The 13,038-nt window shown below is 42.3% G+C and overlaps 1 protein-coding gene across 2 annotated transcripts in view; it reads left to right on the top strand.

The window, feature by feature from the left end:
• Positions 1-13,038, top strand: part of CASKIN2 (CASK interacting protein 2) — a 114,867-nt gene that overhangs the window by 81,929 nt on the left and 19,900 nt on the right. The window contains exons 6-12 of one of the 2 annotated variants that reach the window (XM_081320406.1): positions 1,117-1,212; positions 3,382-3,512; positions 4,540-4,648; positions 5,624-5,732; positions 6,070-6,164; positions 7,409-7,526; positions 10,722-10,840. In XM_081320406.1, coding sequence (XP_081176532.1) covers positions 1,117-1,212; positions 3,382-3,512; positions 4,540-4,648; positions 5,624-5,732; positions 6,070-6,164; positions 7,409-7,526; positions 10,722-10,840 — 777 coding nt within the window. Of the gene's footprint in view, positions 1-1,116; positions 1,213-3,381; positions 3,513-4,539; positions 4,649-5,623; positions 5,733-6,069; positions 6,165-7,408; positions 7,527-10,718; positions 10,841-13,038 lie in introns of both variants that reach the window. The other variant, XM_081320405.1, reaches the window with a different exon arrangement.

The following is a 13,038-nucleotide window of genomic DNA, read 5'->3' as shown; positions in this document are numbered from 1 at the left end:
GTGTGTGTGTGTATACATATACATATATTTATGCACACATACATACATACACACTTCGTCTGGTAGTACTGTATATGTTCAGACCTCACTGATGAGGAAATTCTAAGTTTGTCTTTTCAAAAAAAATCCCAAATGTCCTGTCCTCTTAACCTCATATTTCTTATATGTTCATATGACACACACCCCTCAAGTGAAAATTGCATAGCAAAACTATTATAGTGCTTTGGTATAAGCACGGGTGGCGTGCATAGTAGAATTAAAGTAAGCACAGGTGGCGTGCATAGTAGAATTAAAGTACCGTAAGCTGCAATCAGTGCCAAGATAGCATTTATACAGATTTTGTCAGGAAACAAAAAGGAAGAAAGATGACAAAAAATATTTGGTCTCATAGGTAGCATAGTTTTGCAGGGCAATGCATTCTACAAATAAACTCAGTGGAGTTGTATATATTTTGCTCTGGTGAAAAAATGTCATACACGCCATCACTATCATCCAAAAAATTCCCCATGTTGGTTATTTATAACATGAAAGCTTTTCTAGGAATAGCTCCAAAGTTCTGTCATATTTTTCTTGGTTTTTAAGCTCTCATCAGGTCTTGCATTGCACACAAATGAGGACAAGCATTTTATTTACAATTTTTTAAAGATAGAATCTGAGATTATTTGCATACCAAGCATTATAGTTAGAACTCTTATGAACTTGCGGGTTTAGAAAACTCGTCGTTTCTCCCGATCCAGTGGGAAAACTTTCCAGTGATTTTCACTGTCTGAATGAAACACAGCTTCAAATGTGTTGAGAGGGTGAGAATGCAAATAAGGATGTTTACTTTCCATCAGATTGATTTAGAGAAGAACTTTAAAGTGGCTAGAAAAGACTGGAGAACTTTCTGAGTTTCTTGGTCTGAGAATTAACTAGGAGGAGCTGGAGAAGCAAATTACAGGCCCACTATGATCCATATATAGCTGTGTTTTATTGTCAGTTCCAAATAAGGTTTTTCCTGTATAAAGGCTTTGAGTATGCGTCACAGAGAAATGAGTTTTGTATCACCGGGGAACGTGCCGCCACTTTCTCCAGATTCACTGACTTCCTTTCATGTTTTTACATGTTTGCCTGCAGTCAGAGATGTTGCTTCAGCACCAATCCAACCCGTGTCTTATAAATAAGGCTAAGAAAACCCCCTTGGACTTGGCTTGTGAGTTTGGGAGGCTGAAGGTAAGCATAGCACCTTGTATTACAAAACAAAACAAACAAATCAGAGAAAAGATAACCCCGTCTGTCTAGTTCATATCCACTGTCTATTGAAAAGCATTCTGGTGCGAAAAGCAGTCAAGCGTGCCATATAATTCCACCCTGTTCTGTCTTGTCCTGTCCCATGAAGCATCTTAAGCTAGCCTTAAATCAACTATCATACATTCTGTTTTCCTCATCGCATTGAGTTTCAACCCTTGCCCTATAGTTTTCTGTGGTAACCAAGTCTATGTCAATAGACTAAAGCAGAGTTTCTCAACTTTGGCAACTTTAAGATATATGGACTTCCCAGAATTCTGCTGGCTGTGTCAACATATCTTAAAAGATGCTGAGGTTGAAAAAAACTCTGGGCAGGCAGCAGTTTGGGTCAGGGCTTGCTGTAACTCTGGGACATAATACAGCGTCCTTCCCCTGGATATCTTTTTCCATTACAGTTCCAAAGCAACCAGAGTTTTGTCTTTACAGTTCCCACACAAAACCACACAATGCCTGGAACCTAATAATCCTTTCAGGCTATGAAGTCAGAAGCGAGGCCAGCTGGAATAGAAGGCCAAGCATTCCATCCTGACCCAACTGGGAGCTGGCTGTAGATTCCTGGCTCTGATATTTAGGACAGGTGCAGACGTCTTTTGAAATTCCTGGGGATGGGAAGCTTCCTCCAAGCTAAAGAAAAGAACAGAAAATATAAATAAACCCTAAGTTGGGGTGGGAACATTAATCTAAGGGATTGCACCAAAGAAACTGAGGGAGTGGCACATTATTTGCACGATTAATAATCAGGAAGTGTTTTGAACATCAGCTTTAGTAGCATAAATGCGCCATAAATAGCATGATGAATCTGACATAAAATAACATGCTCAAGATCTCTGCACGTGAACTACAATTTGTGATGGTGTAAGGATTACTGATAGCCAAAGACGGGTCAAAACCAAACTTGAATTTGAAATTATTTATCATTTAGTAAACTGCTCTAAGCATAACCTTTAGCCTGGCTGTGTTTTCATGATACACTGCCCATGGGTTGCCCAGTTTTCTGGATTGGTAGAACATGTCGAACTATAAATACACTCAGACATAAATCAAACTCTAATCAGCGTTAAAACTAACGCACCTTACATGGAAACTGCATCCTCGTGGAAGCAATTTCTGGGCAGGAGCATCTTCTATAAGGATTACAGGACCTGTGGTTGAAGGGCTGAAGATGGAGAGGCTGAAGGAAATGGGCAGGTGGAGTCTAGAAAAAGAGAAACGAGCGGCTGATAATAACAGAGTTGGATGACCCAGTTCCTAAAAGGCTGAAGAATTTGGCCTCTTTAAGGACTTGGAAGCAAAGCAGATGTACAACTCTTTCTTTCTCAGGGCTGTTGGAATGGGAGGAATGGCTGCTCCTAAGCATTTGCCTTCCTTGGAGGTCAGAAGCACAGTAGCTATCTCTTTTTTTTTAATTAATTAAAAATAGCCATTAGAAAGGACTAGACAACCCAATGCTGTGTTGGGGGTCATCATTTCAGAAATATTTCCTTATCTAAATAGAAAAACAGAATGATCCCGAGTGGGGCAAAACAGTGGGAGCAAGAGTAATCTTGGAAAGGAAGGATACAATGTAAATGCATTTCTAGTTGTTCTAAAGAGGATGGGAAACCACATTGTTGTATCTTATTTTCTTTTTTCTTGATTGCCTTTTTTCTGTCATTTCTTTTTTCATTCATAATTTTTCCTTTTCTTCTTTTCTTTAAAAATATGGTTTTGGCTCGATAAAAAAAATATTTAATGAAAATCAGCTGGGGAAAAAGAATGAAACCCATATAATTAAAAACAAAATTATGCAAATGGTGTCATAAGGATTATAATACGGAAACAATACGAGAAGAACAACAGAGGCAAAACTGGTAGGTCCCCAGAGAGTGTCCTTCCGCCCAATATTCCGCAAGAGACTCTGGAAAGCCATTGGAGTGGAGAGCCGACCAGATCTCAAAATTGGGAAGAAACTATATTTCAGGGAGATAGGAGAGTCTGAATGTTCTTGATGAGATGTTCTACACTGCTGAATAGATGGTCTGTCAATGAATTATCATTGGTCAGGTAGGCTGCCTATTGCATTTTATTCATTGTATCATTCCCTGTTCATTTTAGGTAGCCCAGTTGCTTCTAAACAGCCATATGTGCGTGACTCTACTTGAGGGACAATTCAAAGACACAAGCGACCCCAACTACACTACACCTCTACACCTGGCAGCCAAGAACGGGCACAAGGAGATTATCAGGTAATTTTCTAAGCACTTCCAAGATGGGTAAAGGCAATTGTCTTACTAGATGAGTCTACTGCTGGCCATTACTTAGGGCAGGGGTAGGCAATCTCGGCTCTTTTATGACTCATGGACTTCAACTCCCAGAATTCCTGAGTCAGCTATGCTATTCCTGAGTTGAAGTCCATGAGTCATAAAAGAGCCGAGGTTGCCTAGCCCTGACTTAGAGGAAGGGAAGTGGTAGCAAATCGTTTGTTAGCAAAATATATCTGCCAATAGCAGCATTCCTTTCTCTAGTATCCTTATAAGAATGATGCATTGTGATGTTGCATTGTTCCAAAGGACTAATAAAATGCTGTAGAGCAGGGGTGTCTAACTGCTGGCCCGCGGGCCGGACGCATCATCCGGAAGCTGTGCCCACCCCATCACCGGCAATGGCAAAACCGTCCCGATACGTTGCACGACGTCACGTGAGGTCGCGAGTTTGACATGTCTGCTGTAGAGGCTAAAGAGCTGGGAGGACTATCAATGAGTTTCCAATTCCTAAAAACTTATCCTAACGCTTCCCTTTTTGCAGCTCGGCATTCTGGCCAATAAAAGTTATAAGTAATTTTGTACTTACAGTTTACGCTTACCTTTCCAGACTGTAATTTATTCCTAGTAACTCCAATCTGCGCTGGTTTTGAACTGTGCCAGTTCTCTCTGTCATGTATTTTAGAGGAAACAGCAATTAAGTGCATTTTGGATTTTTCAGCTGTAGCAACCACTGAGTTACCATCTTTTAAGTCTGAGCCTAATTATGTCATAAATTAAAACACATTACTATATAGGGCACCCACATCCATTGTACATTCTTCTTGTAGTACAAAAGCTTCCTCCGAATTTATTTCTTGACTTCATCTGTGATCTCCTATTTTCACCCAGCCCGCAGCTAGTTTAGAGTAAACAACAAGGTTTTGTTACACTTCCTAGAATGATTGACCTAAAATCAGCCTGACTATTTTTGGTCTGCTGGTGCTCATTGTTTATTTTGCTGTCCGCACAGACAACTCCTGAAAGCTGGAATTGAGATCAACAGGCAGACAAAAACAGGCACTGCCTTGCATGAAGCTGCCCTGTATGGCAAGACGGAAGTGGTGCGCCTCCTACTGCAGGTGAGATCAGGAAGCAGTTTGCACACAACAGTACACCATAAAGCTGGATTCGTGATCTTCGTGACCATGAGCAGATAGGCATAACGAGCTCTCCTGAGTAAACCAACATGGCGTTTGGCAATCGTATGCAGAGCCCCAATATGATTCTTCCTCATGCAGATAAATCCTTCGTGCATATGCCAGCTTACATATAGCTCAAGGTTGACTCAGCCTTCCATCCTTCCGAGGTAGGTAAAATGAGGACCCAGATTGTTGGGGGCAATAAGCTGACTTTGTAATAATGCCACTTGGGGTGGGGGGCGAAAGCCCTAATAAGCAGGCATATACATAGAATGAAGGCTACTGCTAAGCTTGTAAGCCGCCCTGAGTCTTCGGAGAAAGGGCGGGATATAAATGGAATTAAAATAAAAATAAAATAAATAAAAATAACTCCCTGTCATACCGCTGCTGTATGAATGTACATATTCTGGGATTTGGGGCCAGTGAGAGAAAAGAATAATTGCCGATAATAGGGGAACATTTTAAAAAGTCCTGAAGTGTCAGAATCAATGTCTAACCAATGTCATCTAAGCAACACTGTCTAATGCAGGTTACCTAACCAATGCTTACTCGTGGCTTTAATTAAGCCAGTGATGAAACTGTGAGGCTCAGATCAGAATACAGTTCCCTACCAGTAGAAGAGTATATCTGTGGCTCAGGGTTGAACTGTGAAATCCTTAGTGTACTATGAGCTTGGTTGTTTATTTGCCGGCCCTTTTATTACCTGGCTAGGTAACATCAACCATGCACTGATGATGTTAGTTACTTGGGTAATGAAATGTCTGCAAGCAAACAAGCTCAAAGAGCACCAAGGACTCCACAATTCTCTACCTCAAGAAAAAAAATATTTTCCCTGTCTTGCAGATACCCTCTTTCCATAGTTTTTTTTTTAAAAAAAATCTTTCTCCTCATTCTATTTCATCTTTTCTCTGCTAGGGAGGCATTGATGTGAACATTCGCAACACCTACAACCAGACAGCCTTGGATATTGTGAACCAGTTCACCACTTCACATGCCAGCAAGGACATCAAGCAGCTCTTACGAGGTGAGCAAACTGAAAAACTAATCCCCATAGACCCTGAAGCTAGAAGATCATCTGCTGCAATCTGAAAGGACTTTGGCTGGAAGGCTCTTGGTGAGAGTGGGAGTAATGAACAACCTGTAGGTTTTTCAATCCCACTGCTGACTCTGAATCTTATAAGAAAGTTGAGGGTGGAAATAATATACCGCTTGCTTGAAGAGTTTGCAAGATGTGGGAAACAGGGGGGTGGAATCTATTTTGTAAGTAACAGTATCATCTTCTGGTTCCTTGGCATTTTTTTGCCCATTTCTGTCTCCTCTCTTTCCTTTTTTCTCTCTCCCTATTTATCACCTGTCATCAGAGGCATCAGGAATCCTGAAGGTCCGTGCTTTAAAGGATTTCTGGAATCTGCACGATCCAACAGCTCTTAACATCCGTGCTGGAGATGTCATCACGGTGAGAAACTGATGGAAATCATTCAAGATCTTACATGGTTATCCCTCTCCCCTAAAGCGTTCCCTCATCGCTCTCCCTTCGTTATGCCCTCTTCTTTTGTCATGGAAGGGCTTCATTATTATCCTGAGAAAAAGAACAAATACAACTTTGACTTGTCTTAAAAGAAGCAGCAAATCCTTACTATAGGAGATGGGGAAAAGTATATTATTATAATCGGATGTCAGTTGGCAATATATTCTGGATGCCAACAAGGGCTTTTAAGAAGAATGTACAAAAAGAAAGATTCATTAAATAATATACTTTGTAGCATAGCATTTTGTGTGTGGCACAACTTTTGCAGAGGTACCGAGTGACGAATCTCAGTTTTAGGTGCAGGTATAAAATTCAGGTAACAAGCTTAGCTTTCATTTTTTTTAAAAGAAAATATTTAGCCTTTAGAACAAGACAAGTTTGGTCTAATCCTAATGAAGCATTTCTTTAGTTTTTAATTCCATTGTATTCTATTTTTATTTACTACTTCTTTCAAGTGTTAATGCATAAACGATGCAAAACTAAAATAAAAGAATCACTCTCACACACACACACAATTACTTCATTTTAATCCTTACAACAGTTCTATAGTTCTAGACTACTGTATAGTCCTCAACTTACGACCACAATTGAGCCCGAAATTTCTGTTGCTAAACAAGACAGCTGTTAAGTGAGTTTTGCCCCATTTTACGAGCTTTCTTAACCTTTCTTGTTAAGTGAATCACTGCAGTGTTAAGTTAGCAACACGGTTATTAAGTGAATCTGGCTTCCCCCTTGACTTTGCTCGTCAGAAGGTCTCAAAATGGGATCACGTAAACCCCGGGACATTGCAACCGTCATAAAAATGAGTCAGTTGCCAAGCGTCTGAATTTTGATCATGTACCCAAGGGAATGCTGTAACGGTCGTAAGTTTGAAAAATCACTTTTTTCGGTGCCATTGTAACTTCAAATGGTCACTAAATGAACTGTTGTAAGTAGAGGACTACCTGCACCTACTCCCATTTTGTAAGTGGAGACAAATAGGGAAATGGCTAGCAAGTTCACAGCAAAGGTTAGCTTTGAAGAACAGAGGTTTCCCCAGGCTTACATCCATCACTATGCAACATGCCAAGTCTTAGAAAATCTTGCTTACCGTAGCAGGAAATTAGACTTAATGAACCTTCTTGCCTTTTTCAACCTGCTGATGGGAATTTTCTTTTCTTTTCTTTGGCCAGGTCCTGGAGCAGCATGCAGATGGACGGTGGAAGGGCCATATCCACGATGCTCAGAAAGGCACTGACCGAGTTGGCTATTTTCCTCCATCCATTGTAGAAGTAATCAGCAAGCGGACAGGTTGGCCCAGGGTTATAAAGGGAAAGTTTCACGAGAGTCCAATGATGTGATTGGTGGGTGGAGGAAAAAGCTGGAGACATTTGCGATTCCATGTTCCAGGACATCCCTTTTACCCTATTTTTCATGGCTTCATCAACTGCTTTGTTTAAAAAAATAAATCAATCTCGTAGCCTCTTATTCCGACCACAGTTACTCCTGGCAATACCTGCTCTGTCTTTAGTTGCCAATTCGAAGCCATGGTTATTGAGGGCAAGTTCAGCATATGCTTTATATGAGACTCACCTCCCCTTCCTTACTCCCTACCCCCGTATCTGTACCACCTTTTCAACATGAAAAGGCTTGTGCCCATTTATTTGCTGCCCAGAGTCACTTCGTACATACTAAATAAGAGGATAGAAAACTTGATGACTTCCAGATATTTAAGACTTCAGTTTACTGTATTTCCATGGGACCTTACAGATAAAGCTTATATTGTTAGTCATTCCCCTTCATCAAAATCTCCCCCAAAATAGAATATGGCATTATCCATAGATAAATACAAACTATCATTTATCAAAGGGAAACTTGCAGAGATGCAAATACAGCCTTATAGGTAATTTAGCTATTCACCTGGTCCACTCATGTTGTTTTAGGGTGGTTGCAAATATCTAATTATCTTCAGTCTATAGATGGATGTTACCGATGTCAGTTTTAATGTATTTGAATACCTAGCAAAGTAAAATACTCATATTTTAAACTTGTTCATGTTCTTAAGCAATTAAAATTTGGAGACATTTATTAAAAAAAATAAATGGTACAAATTCTATTATTGTATTATTGCTTCTAGCAGAAAAAAAGGTTGGGGGTTTTAAATGCAAAACCCTGCAAGATCTCTTATTTTTGTGAGGGGTGCACAGGTTTGTAGGAGAGGTATGGCAAGTGTCGGAGTGGGTGTGAGTCAGTGTGCGAGAGGTAGTGAGGATTGGGGAGGATGCACAAAAGTGCAGCATGGGTCAGGGAGAGTACAAAAAGGGTGTGCAAGAGGCACAGCGCAGGTGATACAGGCTGCTAAGGATGGGTAGGGGGGCAGCGTGCATCAGAAAGGGTGCATGGGGGTGTAGGTCAGAGACTGTATGTAGGGGTGCAGCACAGATCAAGAAGCGTGCCCAAGAACTGTACAAGATGGGGAGGTTATGCAGGGGTGTGGGGACAGGGTGTCTGGGAGGATGCAGTCAGGGTCAGGGAGGGTATGTGAACATATGTGTCAGGGAGTGTGTACAAGAGGCATGGTGCGGGTCAGGGAGGGTGCACAGGGGTGTGGCTGGGTGAGGAAAGGTATGTGGGGTGCAGCTTGGGTTGGGGAGGGTGCGCGAGGGCATGGCACAGGTCAGGGAGGGTGCACAGAATGTATGAGTGGCTAACACAAAGGACAGGAACTGAGGAGGATGCACAAGTGGGGGAGACTTACCTCAACAACTTGCAACCTTTCCTGCCGGCTTGCCCATTGATTGTAAGGGAAGATTGCAAATGGCAACCATGTGAACTCACGGCACTGCAACCAATCATAAGTGCAAACCATTTGCCTAGTGCCCAGATCACAATCACATGACCACAGGAGTGCTGAGATAGCCGGAATTCCGAGGGCCTGTCATAATTCATTCAGCACCGTTGTAATTTTGCAGTTGCTGAACCAAGGGCCATAGGTCAAGGACTACCTGTATAGGGATTCTGATTCTGCTGTTAATATCCATTATATGCTGCTGAAACTCTTTGTTAAAGGAGCATTCTGGAAGCATCTAGGTAATGGATAAATAATCCGCTTTAAACCTTTAGATGAACATACATACTCCACGAGTACCAAAGTTGTCCTCTAAAACGGCCTCTTTGTCCGTGTGGTGTAGTCCTCCATAGTGTGTCCCACTTGGAAAGATCAGCCACGCAGAGGCCAGTCCACTGCCTTACCTTTACATGCGCTCTGTTCTGACATGCATGTTTTGTCTCTACATGCAGGCCTGACTCTTTCCCGCACGGTGTCCACACATCAGTGCCAGAGCCATGCAAAGGGACTGCAGGTTACCACAGCCACCCCTCCTGGTGGGCTACAACTACATACCGACGCCTCTCCGCCACAGGCACCTCTCAGCCTCCCTACAGGTTGGGGCCACCTCACTCTTACTAGGACAGCTCCAGCACCTGAGAGCCCAGGTCAGGGTTACAGCTGGGCTGGGCTGGGCAAGGCTTCCTACCAGTCAGGCTGCCTGACTGCAGCCTAGGAGAGCACAGGCTAGGGAGAGAAGCAGCAAGGAAGAAGGGAGATGTCTGGTTCATCATATTTATCACCGGAGTATTTAGTTTTGGAGACACGTCCTCACTCACGCAAACCCCATTTGTTCTCGATTGATTTACGTGCAGGTGTATGTGTGCATGCATAACACTGTTGGGGCCTCATTCTTGCCTCTGTCTTTGTTCAAAAGATGGATAATGTGTGCCTCTGTGCTCCAAAAATTGCTGAATGCTTCCTTAGCCAATGGCAAGGGTTGCTGAGAATTGCAGTTCATCAACAGTTGCCCATTCTTGCACTACTACACTGCTACACTGTGCTGCTACATTTGTAGTAGACATCTGTGGACACTTCCAACCCTACCTGGTAACCCCACTAAAGGTACATTTATTTGCTTCTTCTTCCTTTTATTTTAAGAGCAGTTTTACCTATCAGGGCAGACTTCTGATGGCTATGCCACCCACGTCTACCACACACATCTAATGGGAGTGACACACTTTTCTCTCCTTCCATCTGCACGTGCAAGTTTGACATTCCTAGGCATCCCTGCAAAATCAGCAGACCCAAGCATGTTTGCTCTGCTTGCCTGCTTGTTAGTTATTGCATCTTCCTTCAAATAACCTGGTATGGTGGATTTAGAGTCAGAATCAGGAAAAGTGGAGGCTGACGTAAGGAAAGGGTCACATAGCTAAATTCCTTCATTGCTTGCCAACTAATCTCTTTTTTTGAAAACTGGGGCTTCTAATTCTATTTAGAAACCGGGGTTTTAATTTTGTGTGCTCCGTGACAAAGCCTGCAGGGCTGTGAAACTTGCTGCTACCGATTGCTTTCTTTCATTTTTCTAACATTTTCTTTCTCATGGAAGAAAAACTTAGTCTCTCCCCTCTTCCTCTCCACAAAATGCCATTTGAAATTTCTCCCTCCCTGTCCAGCAGGTGACAGAAACAGTGTGGGCAGCGAAGGCAGTATTGGCAGTATCCGAAGTGCTGGTAGTGGTCAAAGTACTGAGGGTACCAATGGGCAATTCATGGGAATCCTCATTGAGAATGTAAAGGTAAGGAAATAGTCATTTTTGTGTGTGCGCGCAAAAGAGTGAGAAACTTTTATTCTGTGATTTTCACCTCCTGTTCACCCAATACCAGTGCTTTTCTGGCTGGAGTTGATTTCAAAGTGATAAATTCATCAGAAGAGCAGAAAACATCCAACACGGCAGGGGTGTAACAGAATTTAAAGACACATAAAGCCAAATCCCAAGGAAAGGCCTTGACAATTTTAAGAATGGAATTCATTCACTGATTGCCATAGCTCCTGCAGCCTTTTATGGAAGGATTATATGCCATCAGGAGAGCCAGTGTGGGGTAACGATTAAAGCACCACACTAAAAAAAGCAGGAGGCTGTGAATTCTAATCCTTAGGCAGAAAGCCAGCCAAGGGACCTTGGTCCAGTGACTCTCTCTGCCTTAGGCAGTTGGAAAGGGCAATCACATCTGAAAAACCTTGCCAAGAAGACTGCTAGAGACTAGAACAGGGAACGAACGAATAAATGAATGAATGCTTTATCCCACCTTTATTATTTTTATAAATAAGCTAATGTGGTGAACAGACTTGATACTTGGTGGAGCCTTGGTGGAGCAGTGGGCTAATGCCTCCTTAAGTAACACCAGCTGCCTGCAATCAGTGCAGGTTCGCATCCCACCAGGCTCAAGGTTGACTCAGCCTTCCATCCTTCCAAGGTAGGTAAAATGAGGACCCAGATTGTTGGGGGCAATTAAGCTGACTTTGTAATAATGCCGCTTGGGGGGTGTATGAAAGCCCTAATAAGCAGGCATATACATAGAGTGAAGGCTACTGCTAAGCTTGTAAGCCGCCCTGAGTCTTCGGAGAAGGGCGGGATATAAATGGAATTTTTAAAAAAAATACTCCTTGCTCTTGCTATTTTTCCCACGAGATCAAGCCTATGAAGCGGGTTGGGTTGAAAGAGAGTGATTGACCCAAAGCCACTCAGTTAGCTTTCACACTTAAGGCAGAATTAAAACAGGTGCTTTAGCCACTAGACCAAATTGTTTCTAATTGTGAGGAATCAACGTTGATTTGAAAGCAAACACACACACACACACACACACACACACACACACACACGTATGGCTTCAAATTGGTCTTCATTATTAACCACCATGGGTAGGCCTTGTCCAAGATGTTGTGTCCCAAACCTGACCTTTCAGAACTTCCCATGATGCTCCCAGTGTTGTTGTAATTGAGTCCATCCACTTTGCTGTTCAACACCTTTTACTTTCTCTTTCTATGAGACTTCTTAAGAAGATCTTTGCATAATGTATCCAAAGTGATCATTTTGAGTTTGGTCAGCAACCTGTCATAATTGCCCTCCAAATATCAGCAGTCTCATAATTTACTTGGGCACCCCTGGTCTGACAAGACCGTTCAGCCCATTAATCCTGGCCTGCTTTGCCTGTCTCTTAACAAAGCCAAGCACCCTTGTCTTTTCAGACGCTGGCTGTATTCCTAAGGGCTGTGTGGAGGAGTTCCTGGGTCTAGGACAGGAACGTCTGGGCAGGTTGCTGGCTTGGTTTCATTGATGGGGCCCAGCAGCACAGGATCCACTTCTTGAATGCCTCTTCCTGGTCTTGGTCTGGATATTAGCAGGGTTCTGGGGACCAGACCATGATATTGTGATATATTTCCACTCAAGTGACACTGCCTTTAAGCCATTCTCATTTTAAAGAGCTTATATCTCACTTGGCGCTTATGCTCAGGTTCACAATTTGCTAATGGGTAACTTGTGACAAAAAAAAAACTAAAAAGAAATCAATTGTGAGAGATAATCTGCTTTTTATGGCCAAGCTAGATGAGATGTGGGAGCATTTTCTCATTTAACAAAAAAATTGAACTGCAGTTTTCTTTAAGACCTTTGTCAGACATCAGAGCTCAAAATTTGATTTAAGCACTGTTAAGTGACAGAGCTGATTGTAATTCTTTGCCTAGAGGCTATATATCTGTTCAGGTTCCAGCTCCTCCCCATCTACATTACTCCCCACTATGGAAAATATAATAATACTTTGTATTATGTTTGTTCTCGGCTTCAGATAGCAATTGCCTGGGAAGTCTGAGAGTTATAATCTGAATAGACTAAAGGGCAGCTGGTTGGGGAAGGACGTTCTTTATTAATTAGAGCCATAATTGTATGTCATTGTATGCAGTCATTTGAAAGGACAGGGGTGCTGTATCTGACAAAAT

This window comes from Vipera berus, assembly GCF_964194415.1.
Source record: "Vipera berus genome assembly, chromosome: 2".
NCBI lineage: Eukaryota > Metazoa > Chordata > Lepidosauria > Squamata > Viperidae > Vipera > Vipera berus.
The sequence above is the reverse complement of the archived record's forward strand: the minus strand, read 5'-3'. Positions and strand labels throughout refer to the sequence as shown.